General features: G+C 49.1%; 1 protein-coding gene across 1 annotated transcript in view; it reads right to left on the bottom strand.

Moving 5' to 3' along the window:
• Positions 1-18,060, bottom strand: part of CDC27 (cell division cycle 27) — a 533,340-nt gene that overhangs the window by 57,928 nt on the left and 457,352 nt on the right. Inside the window, exon 8 of the mRNA XM_086950015.1 lies at positions 16,363-16,543. Coding sequence (XP_086806141.1) covers positions 16,363-16,543 — 181 coding nt within the window. The remainder of the gene's footprint in view (positions 1-16,362; positions 16,544-18,060) is intronic.

Consider the following 18,060-nt stretch of genomic DNA (forward strand, 5'->3'; position numbering starts at 1 on the left):
CTAAGGGGACTTTGGGTCCTTTTACATAATGACAGCAATAGGCTGCAAAAGATAATGAGGCCTAGGCCTAATTTTTTTTTTACCTTTTTACACCTATTAGGGTGTATTTACCTAGGTATATATATATATATATTTTATTACCGAGGCTCCCATTCCGACGACGGGGAAAGATACAAGCAATGGGAATCTATGAAAGTTCCAATACTGGAGTAATTGCATATACAACTTCATATCTAATAAGGTTGTAATAAGGTCTAAAAAGGGTTCTAAGAAGCTGGCGGACTCGGAGTTCATAAATTCGTTGGATAGCCGGTCCTCGCTGGTCCTAGCAGTAACTTGATGAAAAACCCAACCCCAGTACTGCAATTTTAGCTGGTTTTTAGAGGGAAAAGGTGCAGGGTCCCTATTCTCCCAGAAATCCCCATGCCCTATGTCTAAAAAAACATGCTTTATATTCTTTAGCTAGATTAGTATTTTCTGTTTGACTAGTGAGATAACTTCTTCCTAAGACTTGGCACAGGAGCTTAACTCTGGGGTTGTCCATAGTCTCCGCCAGAATAACACAAGGCGAAGATGTGCCTTGTCAACAATCAATTTTTTCCCCAGGCCAAGTCTTAAAGGATGAAGTGGAGTACTCTGTGGGAGTTGGACTAAGTTCTTTAGAAAGGTATTCTCTGCCCTATAAAGCTTTTCCAACCTATCAAAGCCCCACAGTTCTGCTCCGTAGAGTGTGGTGCTCACTGCTTTAGTTTCATAAATCTATAGAAGCGCCACCACTGGTTTCCTGTGGGAGGAACGCTGCTCTTTACTTCTAGTCCCAGCTATTTTCTCGAGTTTCAGGGTGGATTAAGACACTAGGGGCTTCCATGACATGGTGTCTGAAAGAGTGATTCCCAGGTACTCAAAGTTTGTTGCCCTCTCTAGCAAGGTCCTACTTGAAGAAGGTCTGCCCTCAAAAGATTTGTGGGGGTTAATCATTAGGAGCTTGGTCTCCAAGGTATTAATTTTGAGACTGCTCAAGTCACAGAAGTCCTTGAAACTTGAGAGTAGTTTCTCACGGCCTCCAGGTGTTTTGGACACCAGCAAGGTGTCATCTGCAAACAATAGCGTCACGATTCTGTCTCCTCCCAGCAATGGTTTATCCGAGGGGTCCTGCTGCAAGAACTGAACAACACTGTGTAGGGGCAAGCACACACCCTTGATGGGCACCACTGTTAATGGCTATGGAATTTGTCAGGCGCCCTTGTCACCCTAGCAGATTTTTGCATAGTTTGCATCATGAAGGCGAATTATCATGGTCAAGATCTCCGATGGCATCCACATAACAGCTAGGCGTTGCCACAGTTTATGTCTAGGGTCAAGGTCAAATGCTGTTTTTAAATCTATAAAGGCCACATATAGGCCTCCTCGACCCCTTACCACAGTCTTCCACGAGAGTAAAGTTAAGGGGAAGGCTTGATCGATTGTTCCTGTTTTGGTTCTAAAGCCCACTTGAAATAGGCAAAGGATGTTAACTTCAATCCAGATCTGTATCTTGTTCAGTAGTGCTCGGCTAACCACTTTCTGGATGGAATCAATGAGATTTATCGGTCTGTAATGGCTTGGGGATGATCTATTGGCTTTTTAGAAGATCAGTATCACCTCAGCTCCTTTCCATCACTCAGGGACTGGGGCTCCTGCTGTGATGGCATTTGAGAGGATCATGATGGAGGCCGACCAATTCTCCTTTTCATAAAGAAATAGGTCGCCAGGAAGGGGGTCGGGTCCAGAAGCATATAGCAATTCAACAGATTCAAGTATTTTTTTTCCCTTCATCTTACTCACTCCTGTAGATACCTTAGTGTTCTTCTTGATCTTTGAACTCTTCCTTGTTAAGCAACCACGTTTTCTTGTCACGTTGGGAGATCATGAACACACTGATGATTATCACAGAACCATGACTGCCTGAGCTCATACCTATTGTTCCTACTCGTCTTAAACCAATTATAACTTCATCGCTATTTATCATAAATCCAATACATCCTTCATCAATGTGGATGAGCTCCACAATCCTATCCACACATTCATTCCCTCCATACTTGGTAACCCTTTATTGATTTCATTTTTCTCAACTGACTAAGACCACATATCAGCGATGTACTTCTCTCAACTGAAAGGGCCTAATAAACCTTCTTGAGCCTTTCTTCACAGGTCCAGACCTCACTTTGGCTCAATATCCCACAGGCTCCTGGTCTCTGCCAGTTGAGGGTCCTGCACGGTCTTCCCAAGGGGGGTGGGCAGAGGGAGGGACATCGCTCCTTGACTCACCTCCTGATCTTCTCTTCGAATCATGCTGCGGCTGTGTTGTGGGGTATGGTGGGACTCAGGGTGGGTTAATCAGGGCCACTGCTTCTACTCCCAAGCCAGTCTTGGGGCCAGGGGAGGTGGGTCCACGTGTCTGTGCACAAATCTCGTTTAAGGCGGGTGTAGTGGACCTAAGCGCTCGGTCACCTGCTTGGCAGTCAGGGTGACCTTTGGGCCTTGCGCCACTGACACACTCACACCCACGCTGGATGACTGTGGGCTAGAAGGGTTCCAGGGCTTTGCCGCACTCTACGCCGGCTCATAGTAACGCCCCCGGCCACTGCACTTTAAACATATTAGTCACCCCTAAGGTAGGCCCTTCACTCCAAGGGCAGAGTGCATGATTCTAAGTGAGTTGGTACCCCCTACAACCGCGGAACTCAATTCTCTGGGCTTTATAAGTGCATAACAGCCATTATAAGGTATATAGAGGACACTGTCAAGTCGAGCTTTCCAACTACATAATGGCTGCCACGGTCATGTTTGGTATCAAACATGTTGAAATCATGGAACTACAGTGTTCCCAGTGTTAGTTGCATGATACCATGTACTCGGGGGCCACCCAATACCTACCTGTGTAGCCTTACAAGGTTGTCCTGCCAGCCTGAGACAGTGTTCTGTCCCCTGCTGATGAGCTTAACTGAGGCAGGGGAAGCTGAACAAAGGAGAGGTGTGACCACCTTTCCTTTAGAATTATGTAGGGCAGGAGAGCTTCCCAGCATCACCAGACTGCATTGAAGGGCACATTTAGTACCCTCCTTGCATAAACTAGGTTTGCCCAGTTCAGGAGCCTTTGGCTCCTGCTATTGTGCGAAACCACACAAAAGAGGTGCCCAGAGCTCCTCCAGGTGGCCACCTGATTCTGCCAATTTGTATCTTTGCCCCAGGAGCATCTGACTGGCTAGGACAACTGAGTAGCATCCCTGATCCTTCTGATAGGTGGGTCACCACAGAAGAGGTCATTCTCCTTTTTAGGGTTACTTAAGGGACGCCCCTGAGGGTAGACCCTTAGATTCGTTCCGACAACTTCAAGATCCAACTGCCTGTTGTCGGATGACTGTTCAAAGACTTTTCTGCTAGTGGACACTGGAACTCAGCTATTTAAGTCAGGATCTACAACAAGACTGCTTCTAGTAGGAAGATTCCTGCTGCATATTCATCCCGGTGTTTCTTCAAGTTCTGCAACTCCATGGAAATGCATCTTCAGAGTCATCAAGGACTCAGCCTGCCTCCAAGCCACAAGGAATCTCCCTTGAAGTTAAGGAGTCACTTCCCTGCATACGCAAGCACCTCTATGTCGACAACCGGTTAACTGATCCGGTTATCCAATGGACATTGCTCAGCTCTGCAACTTGGGCGACTGTAATTCCTCACCAGCCAGCCTGAATCGCCTCCCTGTGCACCACATCTGTTTGCCGTTACAAAGGCTTCTTAGCTCTCTTCACCAAAGATCTTCAAGCACCAAGAAGCCACAGCCTCCAGCACTGCACAGCTCCAAGACAGATGTCCTCCCTGCTTCCTCCGCATCATGGGCCTTCTTCTCCTTTGTGCTGTTGAGGCGTCCCTCCAACTCCCAGTGTCTGCGGCCAGAGGGCCCTCAAGGGAGGCTCCATCGATTTCCGCTGGCTCTCCTGCATGCTAAGGGCCAGCCCTTGCTGGGTTAGTCCCACAGACCTTGCTGGTCTGCAATACAGCATCTTCTTCCACAAAACACGGTTTGTGTTTGCCAAGGCATGGCGGGGGTCCTGTCTGCTACTGACCTTCCTGCACTCGTCGACCAGCGTGGGACAATTCCTGTGCTCCTGCATCATCGCCTGGGCTCCACAGCAGCTCCCTTAAGACTGTCATGCTTCAGCAAGTACCTCTGACAAGGGGTGGCATTGTGCTCCTGTGCTTCTTGGTCACCTCAGCGTGGTTTGGACTCTGTTCCCTCGGCTTTCGGGTTCTTCTAGTCATGATTCCACGACATGGTTCCACCGGCCTGGTCCACGAGACTCTGTAGCTGCTGATCTTCCACAAACCTCCATTGGCGTCAACGGGCGGTTACGACAACCCTTCATCCCTTTGTACATGGGCTCCTTGGTGTAGGTATCCTGGTTCTTGTGGTATCCATGAGTGGGGACGCTTCCTATCCTTCTTTGATCCAAGTGGTTACCACGGGGTTCTTTAGAAAGGGGCCTAGTACTGTAAAAATCTAATCGAATATGATACTTACCAGTATGCATCTGTTCTTGGCATGTAGGGCTGCTGACATTCATATCTGTGCATAGATCGCCGCCTAGTGTTGGGTCCAGATGATTGCACATTGTTGTCCTGGAAGAGTCTTCTTAGTATCACAAGATAGGTGGCTCCTCCCCTGGACTACAGTACGCATGGGCATCCTCTCCATCTTCAGATTGTTTTTCGCCATTGTGGCAGAGATGGAGTTTAATACAGTGAGTGATGTCCATGCTACATAGTAATTCTGAATGCTACAGCTGCTACAGGCGCCGGGGAGGAGGGCGGGCGATATGAATGTCAGCAGCCCTACATGCCAAGAACAGATGCATACTGGTAAGTAGCATATTCGGTTCGAGGCATGTGGGCTGCTGAATTCATATCTGTGCATAGAATACATAGCAGTCCCTCCATTAACTGCGGCCGCCCGTGCCAGCTGCAGCAGTTTGGAAAAGTGTTTTTAGAACAGCCTGCCGTACAGCTGCCTGCTGTTTGGAGTGCACATCAACACAGTAATGTTTTGTAAATGTGTGTGTGGTAGACCATGTGGCTGCTCTACATATGTCTTCCAAAGGAATATTTCCAAGGAAAGCCATGGAGGCCCCCAACTTTCGGGTGAATGGGCCCGTGGTGGAATGGTGAGAGTGCGCTTGGCTTTCTGATAGCAGATCTGAATACATTTAACAATCCACCTGCCTATACCAGCCTTGGAAATGGGGTTACCTTTGTGTTGTGGCGCAAAGGCAACAAATACTTGTTTAGTCTTCCTAAAATCTTTGGTCTTATCAATGTAGTACATTAGGGTCCTTTTGACGTCAAGTGTGTGGAGCATTCTCTCCGCAAGTGACACTGGATTTAGGAAGAACACAGGTAGTTCTATAGTCTGGTTGATATGGAACTGAGACACTACCTTAGGAAGGAATTTAGGGTTAGTGCGAAGCACCACCCTGTTAGAATGAATTTGAATAAATGGCTCTTGGATAGTTAGTGCCTGGAGTTCACTAACTCGTCGTAGAGACGTAATCGCTATAAGGAAAGCCACTTTCCATGTCAAGAATTGAATCTCGCAGGAATGCAGTGTAGGAAGATGGATATCTGACTATGGTTGTCCCCAACTTTTTGCCTGGTGTTTTGCTGGTTTTTCGACTTAGTTGACCTGGGGCCCTGCTATTCAGGACCCCAGGCCCACTGCTCTCTCTGTAAAATGGATTCCATGTACTCTAGGTACATTTCTAATTGGATACTGAGTCACCTTATCAGTCCCTGTACAGTGTACCTTAGGTACCCAGGGCATAGGTGCACCCAGGGCCTACCAGGGGCTGCAGCATGTATTATGCCACCCCTGGCTGGCCATCCAAATCTGACACAACTGGCAGATCCATCAGCTGGGGCAAGGTGGTGTAATCACCCTTTGCTTTAGATATAGTATCCCTATATCTAACCCTAAAATGGACACATATCCTCCTATCAGTCACTCCTATGGCAGGCCTTATCAATCCTGAAGGCAGAGTGCTTGGAATTATGTGAGATGGTGCTCTAGCATGAGCTGAGCCTGTCTGCAGCTTTCGGAACCAAGTCCTTTAGCTGTTTCCATGATAACGCTATACCATATACTCTTAAGTGCATTATAATCCTCGCGGTTATTGCTAACTTTGGTATAGCATTATCAAAACAGGTCGAGTAAAGTGTCATACGAATTGGAATACTACCCCTTCGCCAATTCTGGCGACGGGGGTAGCATTCCACCCTTCTAGAGGGACACAACATGTATGTAACTATGAACCCCGGTTAAAGTTAACTCGAGCCTCAGCATCACAAAATGGATGCTGCCACCACAGACACAAGTCTGACCTCCTGCTGCTGGGAGTCCTTCCAGCGAGGGAGGCTTGGACAAAGGGTTTCCTGCCTTGGGAGGTGCTAGCACCACCCCAGACATGATTTTGTGTATTAGGTAGGACAGGGTTGAAAGGAATGAGACATGCCTGGGGCACACAAGGTGTCCCTGTGCATACTCCGGTCTAACCCAGTTCCTGGGGCAGTCCAGCCCCAGAGCTGGCGCAAGACAGGACAAAGGATAGGGGGTGTAACCACCCCCCTTCCTGGTCCCACCCTTAGGAGGGACCTAGTCGTAGTACAGCCCCCTTTAGCCGGATAAAGGTAGGAGCTGGTCCCATTCCAAATTAGATTATCCTGAACAACTTTACAAGAAGAAACTCTGGACTTCGACGTTCTGCTCCACAGAAGACTGAATAAATCTCCCTTGTGGGCAAGGAGTGTCCACCCTGCACAAGCAGGCACCATCAGCGTCCAGCGGCTTCCCTTTGTCGTCTTCCTTCCCAGATCCAGAATTAAGAGCCCGACGAGACCCGGATTCCCAGACCTCTCCGACCTCTACCTACATCTGCAGCACAGCTGAGACCCGTGGGTGCGACGAGACACATGGGACCGGCCATCTTGAAAGAAGCAGCACTTCGCTCCAGCACGACTTCAGAGGTATCCTCGTCCAAGTGCTTTGGGGACTGAGAAGCCCTGACCCCGAGCAGCTCCTGCACCGAAGACCAGCCCTCCAGCATCCACGAGATCTGCGTGGGGCCCTTCTGCCTGTTGCTGCTTGACGCGTTGTCTGGCCACTTGCTGGCTGGCTGGTGACCTCCTAGACGACGAAACCCGAAATCTTCACTGCTGGTCTGGTTGCTCCAGACTGGCCCTTGCTCCCTTCCAAAAGAGGAGCACCCCGGACCCTCCTGGTCCACTCCAGACGCCGTTTCCACTCACCGCGTGGGTTGCCTTTGCGAAGGCCTGTTGACTCCGAATCCGAAGCAAACACCGCCGACAGCAGAGCCTGCGTGGGACAGCTCGTGCCTCCATCCTGGTCGTCGAAGACACCACCTGGTCCATGTGGCTGCAGAGACAAGCGTCCACCTTCACCTGATTGCGACGACGACATCTGGTTCCACTCCAGTCACTGGCTAGTGACTTTGAACATTGTCCCCTCTGCTTTCAGGTTCTTCTCTTCACTGATCCACCCTTGGATCACACCGGACATCTTCCTCCTGACCGCCTGCATCATCTTTTCCGCCAGGCTCCATAGACTTCAATGCCGGAACCAGACACGACTTGGCACCTATTCACCCGCGGCCTGTGGGTGAGGTAACACGAGCATTTCGGTGCTCAAGGGTAGCTTGACTCTCCTAGTGTCCAGTTCCACAGTCGTTTTAGTCCTATCTAGTCAGGGACGTCCGTACTCACCTTTTTCTTAAAACTGTACTGTCCATAGACGTTTGAACGCATCTCGCGTGTGAGTTCACACTCTGCACACGCGCTCCGTGGGCCTCCTATTACTTACCTCAAGTTACTATAGCGTGGTCCCAGATATCCTACAGCCTCTGGACAGCTCCATTCCTTTCATTGACTTTCACATTCCACTTACTTAGTATATGGTTTGTCGTGCCCCTAGGGCACCATTGTAAATCGTGCAACTTAAACGTATTTTTCAAAAGAGTTTGTCATGTGCTTAGCCCTCTGACCTCATCAAGAGTTCAGAGGTGTATGTTAGTTAATAAATACTTGTTTATATTAATAACAACCTGTGTGGTGTCCTTTCACTTGGTATTCAAGGGGTTATATTTGGTAAAACAGCTGGCTTCACATGCCAAAAGAGTTTAGCCTAAGACTGCTTTGTCCATGCTACCACTAGGATAGCTGGTCTATAAGGTTGACTTACAACGAATCACCATAAGGGTTGTTTGGACTGATACAAGGTGATCACTAGAACTAGTGAGCATCATATATCAGGCCAACTTCTCACATGCAGTGGTTCAAAAGGGGGACCCATCAGCCTGGTGAGGACCACATTGAGGTTCCACTCTGGAGCTGGTGGCGTCCGCGGAGGAATGACTCGTTTGAGTCCTTCCAGAAAGGCCTTAATGGCAGGCACCCTGAAAAGTGAGAGGTGCTGTCTGTTTTGGAGATAAGCAGCCATTGCGGATAAATGTATACGAATGGAAGCATAGGCCAGATTACATTTGAACAGATGTAAGAGATAACAAATGATGTTTTGAATAGATGCATCCAGCGGGTTAATGTTGTGGTCTGCACAATAAATGACAAACCGCTTACACTTCGCCGCATAGCATGCTCTGGTGGTGGGCTTCCTTGCCTCCCGGATGATGTCCATACAGTCAGGAGGTAAGTTGAGGTAGCCAAACTAAGACTTCAGGAGCCAGATCGCCAGGTTGAGCTGTTGCGGATCTGGATGCTGAATGTCGCCATGGCTCTGCGTCAAAAGCCTGGGTGTGAGGCGCAGCCTTTGATGCGGTGCCACGGACAGTTCCAGAAACGTAGTGTACCATGGTTGGCGAGCCCACGTCGGAGCAACCAGGATGAGAGTCATCGAGTGCTGCTTCAGCTTGCGTGCCACCAGCGGTATTAGAGGTGCTGGGGGAAAAGCGTACGCAAATTTGCCTGACCAGTTCATCCATATCGCATTACCTTGCGACTGTGGGTGTGGAAACCTGGTGGCAAAGCTTCGGCATTTTGCGTTCTCCTTTATGGCGAACAGGTCTATCTCTGGATGACCCCACCTTTGGAAGTATGGGTGGAGTACTGATGGATGTATCTCCCACTCGAGCATTTGGTGGCTGTACTTGCTGAGCAGGTCCGCCATCTGATTGTCCTTGCCTGGGAGGTGTTCTGCCATGAGGAAGATCTTTCTCTGAATGGCCCACTTGCACATGCTCTGAGCCAGATGAGACAACTGTGGAGAGTGTGTTCCTCCCTGCTTCTGAATGTAGTACATGGCCGTCATGTTGTCCGCCCGGATCAACACGACCTTGTTGCACAGATGTACTTTGAAGGCTTTTAGTGCCATGAAGATCGCCATCAGTTCTAGAACATTGATGTGCATCTTCCTTTGCTGTGGTGTCCATAGTCCCTGCACAGTGTAGTGGAGTACATGAGCTCCCCATCCCTGGAGAGAAGCGTCCGTCGTCAGGATGATCTGTGGCACAGGCTCTTGGAACGGTCGTCCCTTGCAAAGGTTTTGTGGATTCCACCAATGCAGAGAGTTGTATGCCCGACCGCTCACCAACACTAGGTCCTTCAACTGTCCGTGAGCCTGAGTCCACTGACGTGCTAAGCACTCCTGAAGCGGACGCATATGTAGTCTCAGTGCAGGACTATGGAGATGCAGGAGGCCATCATGCCTATCAACTGCATGTACACTCGTGCTGGAAGCGAGTGTTGAGGTCTGAATTTTTGTATCAGCGATTGAATGCTGCTGACCCTCACTGAATTCGGATGTGCTGTGGCTGCCAGAGTGTTTATTGTCACACCCAGATACTGCTGTATGTGGGCGGGTTGCAGGTGGGACTTTGGGTAATTTAGTGAGAATCCCAGATCGTGAAGAAGGTGAATGGTGTGCGACATGTGGGCGGCACACTGCTGGGCCGACTTTGCCTGGATGAGCCAGTCGTCCAGGTAAGGGTAGACGTGAATGTTTTGTCTCCTTAGGTGTGCTACCACCGTCGCCAGGCACTTCGTAAACACCCTGGGTGCCGTGGTGACCCCAAAAGGCAGAACCTTGAACTGGTAATTTTGGTTGTGGATGGTGAACCGGAGGTATTATTTGCGTGACGGGTGTAGCGGAATATGAAAATACGCATCCTTCAGATCTAAAGTTGCGAGAAAATCCCCCTGAGTGAGCAATGGTAGGACTTGCTGCAGGGTCAGCATGTGAAAGTGCTCCGATAGGATGTACTTATTGAGGGGTCTGAGGTCCAGTATGGGTCTGAGGGACCCGTCCTTCTTTGGTATTAAGAAGTACAGGGAGCAAACTCCTGTGCCTCTTTCTTTCACAGGCACGAGCTCGATTGCCCCTTTTTGCAGCATGACGAGGACCTCCTGCTGCAATAAGTGCAAATGCTCGGCGGTCATAGGACAATGTCTTGGGGGTATGTTGGGTGGAGTGGATGTTAACTCCAGACAATAACCGTACTGTATAAGCTGTGTGACCCACCTGTCTGTGGTGATGGACTTCCAGACTGGCAGGAACTGTTGAAGTCTCCCCCCGACAGGTGTTGCGTGGTCGGGGGGCAGTGACAAGGCGTCACTGTTTGTTAGTGGCGGAGGATCTGGAGTTGTTGTTTCCACGACCTCTGCCTTTGGCGCTGTTTCCACGATCTCCACCTCGACTCTGTTTGGTGTATGTGGTCTGCGTGTTGCCTTTATAGTACTGTGTGGTTTGGGAGAGCTGGCGCTGGAAACACCTCTAGTGCTTGAGCGACGAAAAGAACCACCCCTGAACTGCTGGGACTGCAGAGCCCCCATGGACTTAGCAGTTTCAGTGTCCTTTTTGATTTTCTCCAAGGTGGTGTCAACCTCTGAATAGATACCCCAGCAATACCAACCCCGTGGTGGTGGGTCTGCAAACCAATAATCACAACAGAAAGTCCTGGAGGACGGAACGGCCACAGAAGCCATCCCTCCGGACTTGACTGTCCAGGCAATAATGTCTTGCAAACGTGTGCAGCGAGGCCCACGTAGCCGCCTGGCAAATGTCCTGCAAGGGCACACCTCGGCCCAAAGCAGTCGTAGTCGCTGTGGCTCGAGTGGAATGAGCCCTCAGCCCAACAGGGGGTTCCTTCTTTGCCAAGGAGTAACACGCCTGGATACACAAGATGATCCACCGCGAGATGGTCCGCTTGTGCCCATCTTTCCCCTTCTTAGCACCCACGTAACCAACAAAGAGTTGGTCATCCACCCGGAACTGGCGTGTGCGGTCTAGATAGAACGAGAGCGCACGTTTTGGGTCCAGACGGTGGAGCCTCTCTTTCTCTCTCGAGGGATGCGGAGGCGGAAAGAAGGTAGGCAAGGTGATAGATTGCCCAATGTGGAAGGCCGTGACTACCTTATGTAGGAAAGAGGGGCTAGTCGCAACACAACTTTGTCCGGATGGACTGAAAGGAAAGGAGGTTTACAGGATAGAGCCTGGAGCTCACTCACTCTCCTGGCAGAGGTGATGGCTACCAGGAAGGCTAACTTCAAAGTAAGAAGGCGAAGAGGACAGTTGTGAAGTGGCTCAAGGGGAGCGCACATAGGAAAAGTTAGAACCAAGTTCAAGTCCCACTGAGGCATCACAAAGGGAACAGGAGAGAACGAATGTGTGATGCCTTTCAGGAATCGATTAACGATAGGGGACTTGAACAAAGAGGTTTGATCAGGCAGCCTCAAAAAGGCTGAAAGAGCAGAGAGGTAGCCCTGGATAGTGCCCAGAGCAGAGCCCTGCTGGGCAAGAGAAAGAAGAAAGAGAAGAACCTCAGAAAGAGGGGCAGAAAGGGGATCCACAGCCTTTGCTGTGCACCATGCCACAAATCTGTTCCACCTGCAGGCGTATACAGACTTTGTGGAGGGACGCCTGGCTGCCAGAATGATGTTACAGACTTCAGGAGGCAAGTCAAATGGCCTCAACTGTCGCCGCTCAATCTCCAAGCATGGAGGTGGAGACTGGACAGGTTCGGGTGGAGGACCGTTCCCTGCTGCTGCGACAGAAGGTCCTCCTGAAGAGGCAGATGAACCGGGGGATCGACTGACATACTGAGTAGCTCGGGATACCAGTACCTTCGTGCCCAGTCCGGGGCCACAAGGATGACTTGTGCCCGGTCGCGCCTGATCTACTCTGGGCAGAAGTGGTATAGGCAGAAAGGCGTACAACAGACCGCAACTCCACTCGCGACGAAAAGCGTCTCCGAGCGAGTGCCGCCTTGGAAATTCCAACGTGCAGAACTGATGACATTGCGCGTTCTCTTCCTGACGTATAGATCTAACCAAGGCTCTCCCCACTGCAGAAAGAGACCCTGCGCCACGTCCGAGTTCAGACGCCATTCGTGATCCATCATGCACCGGCGGCTGAGTTCGTCCGCCCTGGCGTTCAGAGAACTTGCCAGGTGTTGAACCACCAGAGTCACGCCCTGATGTTCCAGCCATTGCAAAAAGGCGCAGAGCCTCCTGGCAGAGGGTCCACGACCCCACCCCGCCCTGTTTGTTGCAGTACCACATGGCGGTGGTGTTGTCCGTGAACACCTGCACTACACTCCCTCGGACAGAGGGGAGGAATGCCTTCAGTGCTAGACGAATCGCCCGCAGCTCCAAAAGGTTGATATGGAGCCGGGACTCCGCCGGAGACCAGAGGCCTCTGATCTCCGCCTCTCCCATGCGGCCTCCCCAGCCCTGGAGGGACGCGTCCGTCACAACTACGTGCTCCGGTTGGGGAAGGGAGAGGGATCTGCCGCTGACCCAATCGCGGTCCGTGAGCCACCACTACAGCTGTCTCGCAGTGCCCTCCGAGATCAGGACATGGTTGGACAGGTTGCCCTGATGCTGGGCCCACTGAAACTTCAGGTCCCGCTGCAGAGCCCGCATCCGCCACCGGGCATGATGCACCAGAAGGATGCAGGAAGCCATCAGCCCCAGAAGCCACAGCGTCAACCTGACCGAAACTCGGAGGCAGCGTCTAAGTACTCCGACGACGTCATCACGGCGCCCACGACACCGACGCGGAGCCGCAGACGACGCCTACCGACGCGCAAGGGTACTGCTACGTAAAAGTTTCCGGATCCAGTCTGACGCCTGGGGATATTCTAAGGTAAGGAATCTATCACTAACGTGTCTCTTTCAGATTGGCGTCTTCCCTCTGAGGTGGTGCAAGGTATTTTTCGGAAGTGGGGAGAGCCTCGGTTAGATCTATTTGTCACCGAAGGGAGCGCGCAATGTCAGCAGGTCTGCGCGTTGGAGTTTCTAAGGCGGCACTTGCTCTGCAGCGCTTTTCATCACGAGTGGAATTGCGGCCACCCAGACGCTTTTCCGACTGTACCATTTCTACCCAGAGTGCTAAAAAAGATCAAGCGCGACCGGGCCCAAGTCATTCTTGTGGCACCGGACTGGGCACAAAGAGTTTGGAACCCCGAGCTCGAGCATGGCCATCGATTCTCCGATCAGACGGCCTCTTCAGGAAGTTCTTTGGTGCAGCAGCATGGTATGGTATTCCACCCGAACCTGCCCAGCTTCTACCTCCTTGCGTGGAGATTGAGCAGCGACATTTGGCAGCTTTCGACCTTCCTTCTGAAGTCTGTAATGTCATCTTGGCAGTCAGGTGTCCCTCAACTAAAATGGTATACTTCTGTAGATGGAACACATTTGTGGCATGGTGCACCGCAAAGGCTGTGGATCCCCTGTCTGCCTCTCTTTCAGAGGTTCTCCTCTTCATTCTATCTTTGGCCCAGCTGGGCTCTACTCTGGGCACTCTTAGAGGCAACCTTTTGGCCATCTCGGCCTTTCTGCGCATTCCTGATCAGCATTCTCTTTTCAAGTCTCAGATTGCTAATAGATTTCTAAAGGGCATTATTAATCTCTTTCCCCCTTCTCCTTTCGTAATGCCCCAGTGGGATTTGAATCTTATTCTTACTTACCTTATGTGCACTCCCTTTGAACCACTATATTAATGTCCTCTTCATCTTCTACCTTGAAGACCGCTTTTCTGCTTGCCATCACATTTGCTCGCAGGGTGAGTGAGCTTCAGGCCCTTTCCTCTAATCCTCCTTTTCCTGCAGTTCATCTGGACAAAGTGGTCCTTCGCACTAGGACCTCTTTTCTGCCCCAAGTGGTGACCTCTTTTCTGCCCCAAGTTGTTACCTCTTTTCACATAGGTCAGACCATCACATTGCCAACTTTCTACCCACCTATGCACCCTTCCAAAGGAGGAGGAGAGACTCCACCGTCTGGACCCAAAACGTGCGCTGTCCTTCTACCTTGACCGCACTAAAGATTGCCGTGGGTTATGTGGGCACCAAGAAAGGTCAGGCCGTGCACAAAAGTACCATCTCTCAATGGGTTGTTCTATGCAGCAAAATCTGCTATTCTTTGGCGAAAAAGGAACCTCCAGTAGGACTGCACACCCATTCTACCAGGGCGATGGCAGCCTCTTCTGCTTTGGGACGTGGAGTTCTGTTGCTTGACATCTGCAAGGCAGTTACATGAACAACCCTCCACACGTTCACAAAACATTACTGCCTGGATAGCCAAGTTCGGATAGACTGCTTGTTTGGCCGTTCTGTGCTCCAGGACTTTCTGGTGTGAACTTCGTTTGCAGACTCACCTCCAAGGATGACATTGCTGGGGTATCTATTCCAAGGTAAGGAATCTATAACTAATGGTCTCTTTCAGATGGACAAGTTACTTACCTTTGGTAATGATGTATCTGTAAGAGACATAAGTTAGTTATAGATTCCTTACCACCCCACCAATAGTCCCCGTTCAGTGAAATGACTTCTAGGGATAGGGACTCCCTTCCAGGGCTCTAGTTTTGTGCACTAGTGGTCAGTGTCTTGCACAGCTCTGCGCTTCTGGCGTGATAAGTTGTGTCAGAACTGACCTCAGCATGTAGGGGCGGTGTCTAAGTAGACACCACAACGTCATCCCACCAACAATGGATGCAGAGTCGACCGACATCACCTACTGACGCGAATGGGTAGTGATACAGAAAAAATTCTCCGGATCCAGTCTGACGCCTTGGGGGTAATTCTAAGGTAAGGAATCTATAACTAACGTATGTCTCTTACAGATACATTGTTACCGAAAGTTAGTAACTTGTCCGTTTGCCGTAAGTTGGCAGGGTATGCCCAGACTTGGATCCCTTTTTCACTTTGCCACTGGATCCAAGCTAGCCTGGCTGATGAGGGGAGTTACTCCGAACCCGGTCCCTGGATGCTTGTTTCTGGTTCAGGGAAGACCTAGCTTGGCAGTTCAGACTGGCCTGTTCCCATGAGGCACAGGGTCAAGACAGATTTTTATATAGCTGGGTCTGAACTGAGATGGCAAAGTGAGCAATAGAACAATGATGGATTCAACCCAGATCTGTGACTGGGGGTGAGTGTCCATAAAGTTTCAGCACTTCGTCCATCATCTCCTTGTGTTTGCTCATTACATAAAAGCCAACTTCCTGCAGCCTGTTATAGCGGAATTGGAGGCAGACTGATCAGAATGGTCTGCGCCCCCTCAGGAGGAAATTACGGGAAAAATACATAATATGAGAAAGATCAGCAGAAGGACCTAAGAACACCAGACGCAGCTGCAAGGTTACCAACCGGATCAGAGAAAAATGTAGAGGCAGGCATCTGAGAACAAAACTGTCAACCCTTCAAATGGTTCAGAGAGGGATGGTTTTCTAGTAGTGTTAAAATGGGACTGATATTTCACATGAAAGGACTTTTGGTGGGGCACCCCCTATCAGCAGCTTTAATTTAGGGTGGGGAAAGAAACTGGTTAGGGGCTGCACAGCCAACAGCTTGGCCTGCTGCTGCACTATTGCCTTTGGGTGCACGGATAGCAGGGCAAAGATCGGAGGAATCGTAATCCAGTCCCAGACACCACACACAGGATCGGATCATCAGTATAGCATTGTCAGTTAGGAGGCGACATATGACCCAGTCTGCTAAAAACAAAAAAATAATTGTCAAAAATATTTAAATCAGTTGGTGAAAACAGGACGAGAGCTCCAGATCCATATCTGTAAGGCAAGGAAATATCCATCATTAACTATACACAAGGAACCAAGCACTGCACGTATTTAAATGTTCCTGAATGAGGATCAACCACCAAGGAACAAATTCAAACATTAAATAAAACTTATAATCCTTATAGTACTACTAACAACTACCCAAATATTCAATTAATTACATGTCATTATATTTGCTCCAACAAAGCCAGTTCCCTTTCAATTGTCAATAATTTGAAAGCAGAACTGCATACCTGACTCGTAGGGATAACACTCGCTGACCTGCTCCTCCTGGGTAACTGGTTCCTCGTCATCAGGAAGGTACCGTTTATCAATGGCTTCTTTAATCTGGTTGTTGGCACCTTTGGGGTCTAAATCCATTGCCCATGAAAAATTCATCAATGCTAAATGAGTCTGACCGAGTTTCTTATAAACCTGGAAAGGAAGAATGCTGGAATTTACATGACGATCTCTCAAAATATTTGATTCTGTATGTGTCAGCTGATCAGATCAACCTTTGAGAAATTAGTTACACAAATGTCTGCCTAAAATAAAAAAAACTTCACATCATACGTGCCAATTTTCAGAATGACATATTTCCACCAGATTAATATGGACACCAGAACTGAATGTAGCCCAGCACCTTTAATTACAGTTCACTAAGCCTTGTAATGTATGTGCATCACTAATTAGGTAGGGAAGCTGTAGTAAAATACTTTTCAGACATGTAGGTTAACAGTATACCACACAAACCCCGCCCAAAATGGCGTGATTAAAGCATATTATGAGGAAAAGCAGTGTTTTGTATGATGTGGTTGTGTGAACCCCACTGTGAAATTCACCACCCCCTTTAGGACATGCCAGATTTAGTCTGTTAAACCTTTAGCTCAACCCTGGGTAGTTGTTCTTCTGAGCAGTCAGTCTTCCACAAAGTAATACATGTAAAGCATTTACACAGTACCAAACAACTGAAGAAGAGAAAAACTCAACACTCACGAAATCGGATACCAATGTATTAAAAGAGTATATTTTTATGAATTTATCGACACCAAAACAAAAAAGATCCTCAGGAGATTTTGTAAGGATTATCTGGCACATGCATCAAATGTGTAATTTGCGATTCCTTAGTAGTGAAAAATATGGATTCGCTAGTAAGAAATCGCAAAAGCCTATGTGTTAGAAATAGAAATCTCTAGTTGGCTAAGGCCTGCGCCAAAGCCAGGCAGAGACCACCACTCTAGTCAGGGAAAGGGAGTTACACGCCAAAGATAACCCCTGCTCACCCCCTTGGTAGCTTGGCACGAGCAGTCAGGCTTATCCCGGTGGCGATGTGTAAAGCAATTGCACAACACACACAGTAACAACATCCTAGTAACATCACAAAAATAACTCCACAAAAGGTTACATTTAAAAATAGCCTTTATATTATCATAAAACACTTTAGATGGTAATTACACAATATGCACTGTGCCAACTGGCACTGGGCAATATTTACAGGGGATTATTTACACATGACAGGGCCACGTGGGCCACTGTCAGAATCATCACTTGGTAAAAAATAGTAAAAGTAAGAATATATCATAAACTCAGGGCACAACCAGTAATCACTGGCAGACACTGTACTCAGCATCAACCTTTAACATTAATCATATCATGCACAGTATCACATAAGGCGAGAAATATATTCTGCACCAACCTCAATCATAAAATCACATCTATAAGTATAAATCAGGGTACATAAACAGTACATGAAGGATATCTCCTTCGCACCTACATAAATCACACTAGGGCCTGGCGACCTACAAGCCTAAAAGTCCCCCTGGCCAACTGGCCATCTCTAAGGGGCTCAAATGCCCTATGTCCAAGAGTCAGGGCGCGCTGCCAATGCAGCTATAGTCAATGGTGCGCATTTCGCGCAAGCCTAAACATTGAAGCTGGCAGTAAGTGCTGCG

The sequence above is a fragment of the Lissotriton vulgaris genome, unplaced genomic scaffold, assembly GCF_964263255.1.
Source record: "Lissotriton vulgaris unplaced genomic scaffold, aLisVul1.2 SCAFFOLD_403, whole genome shotgun sequence".
Lineage (NCBI taxonomy): Eukaryota > Metazoa > Chordata > Amphibia > Caudata > Salamandridae > Lissotriton > Lissotriton vulgaris.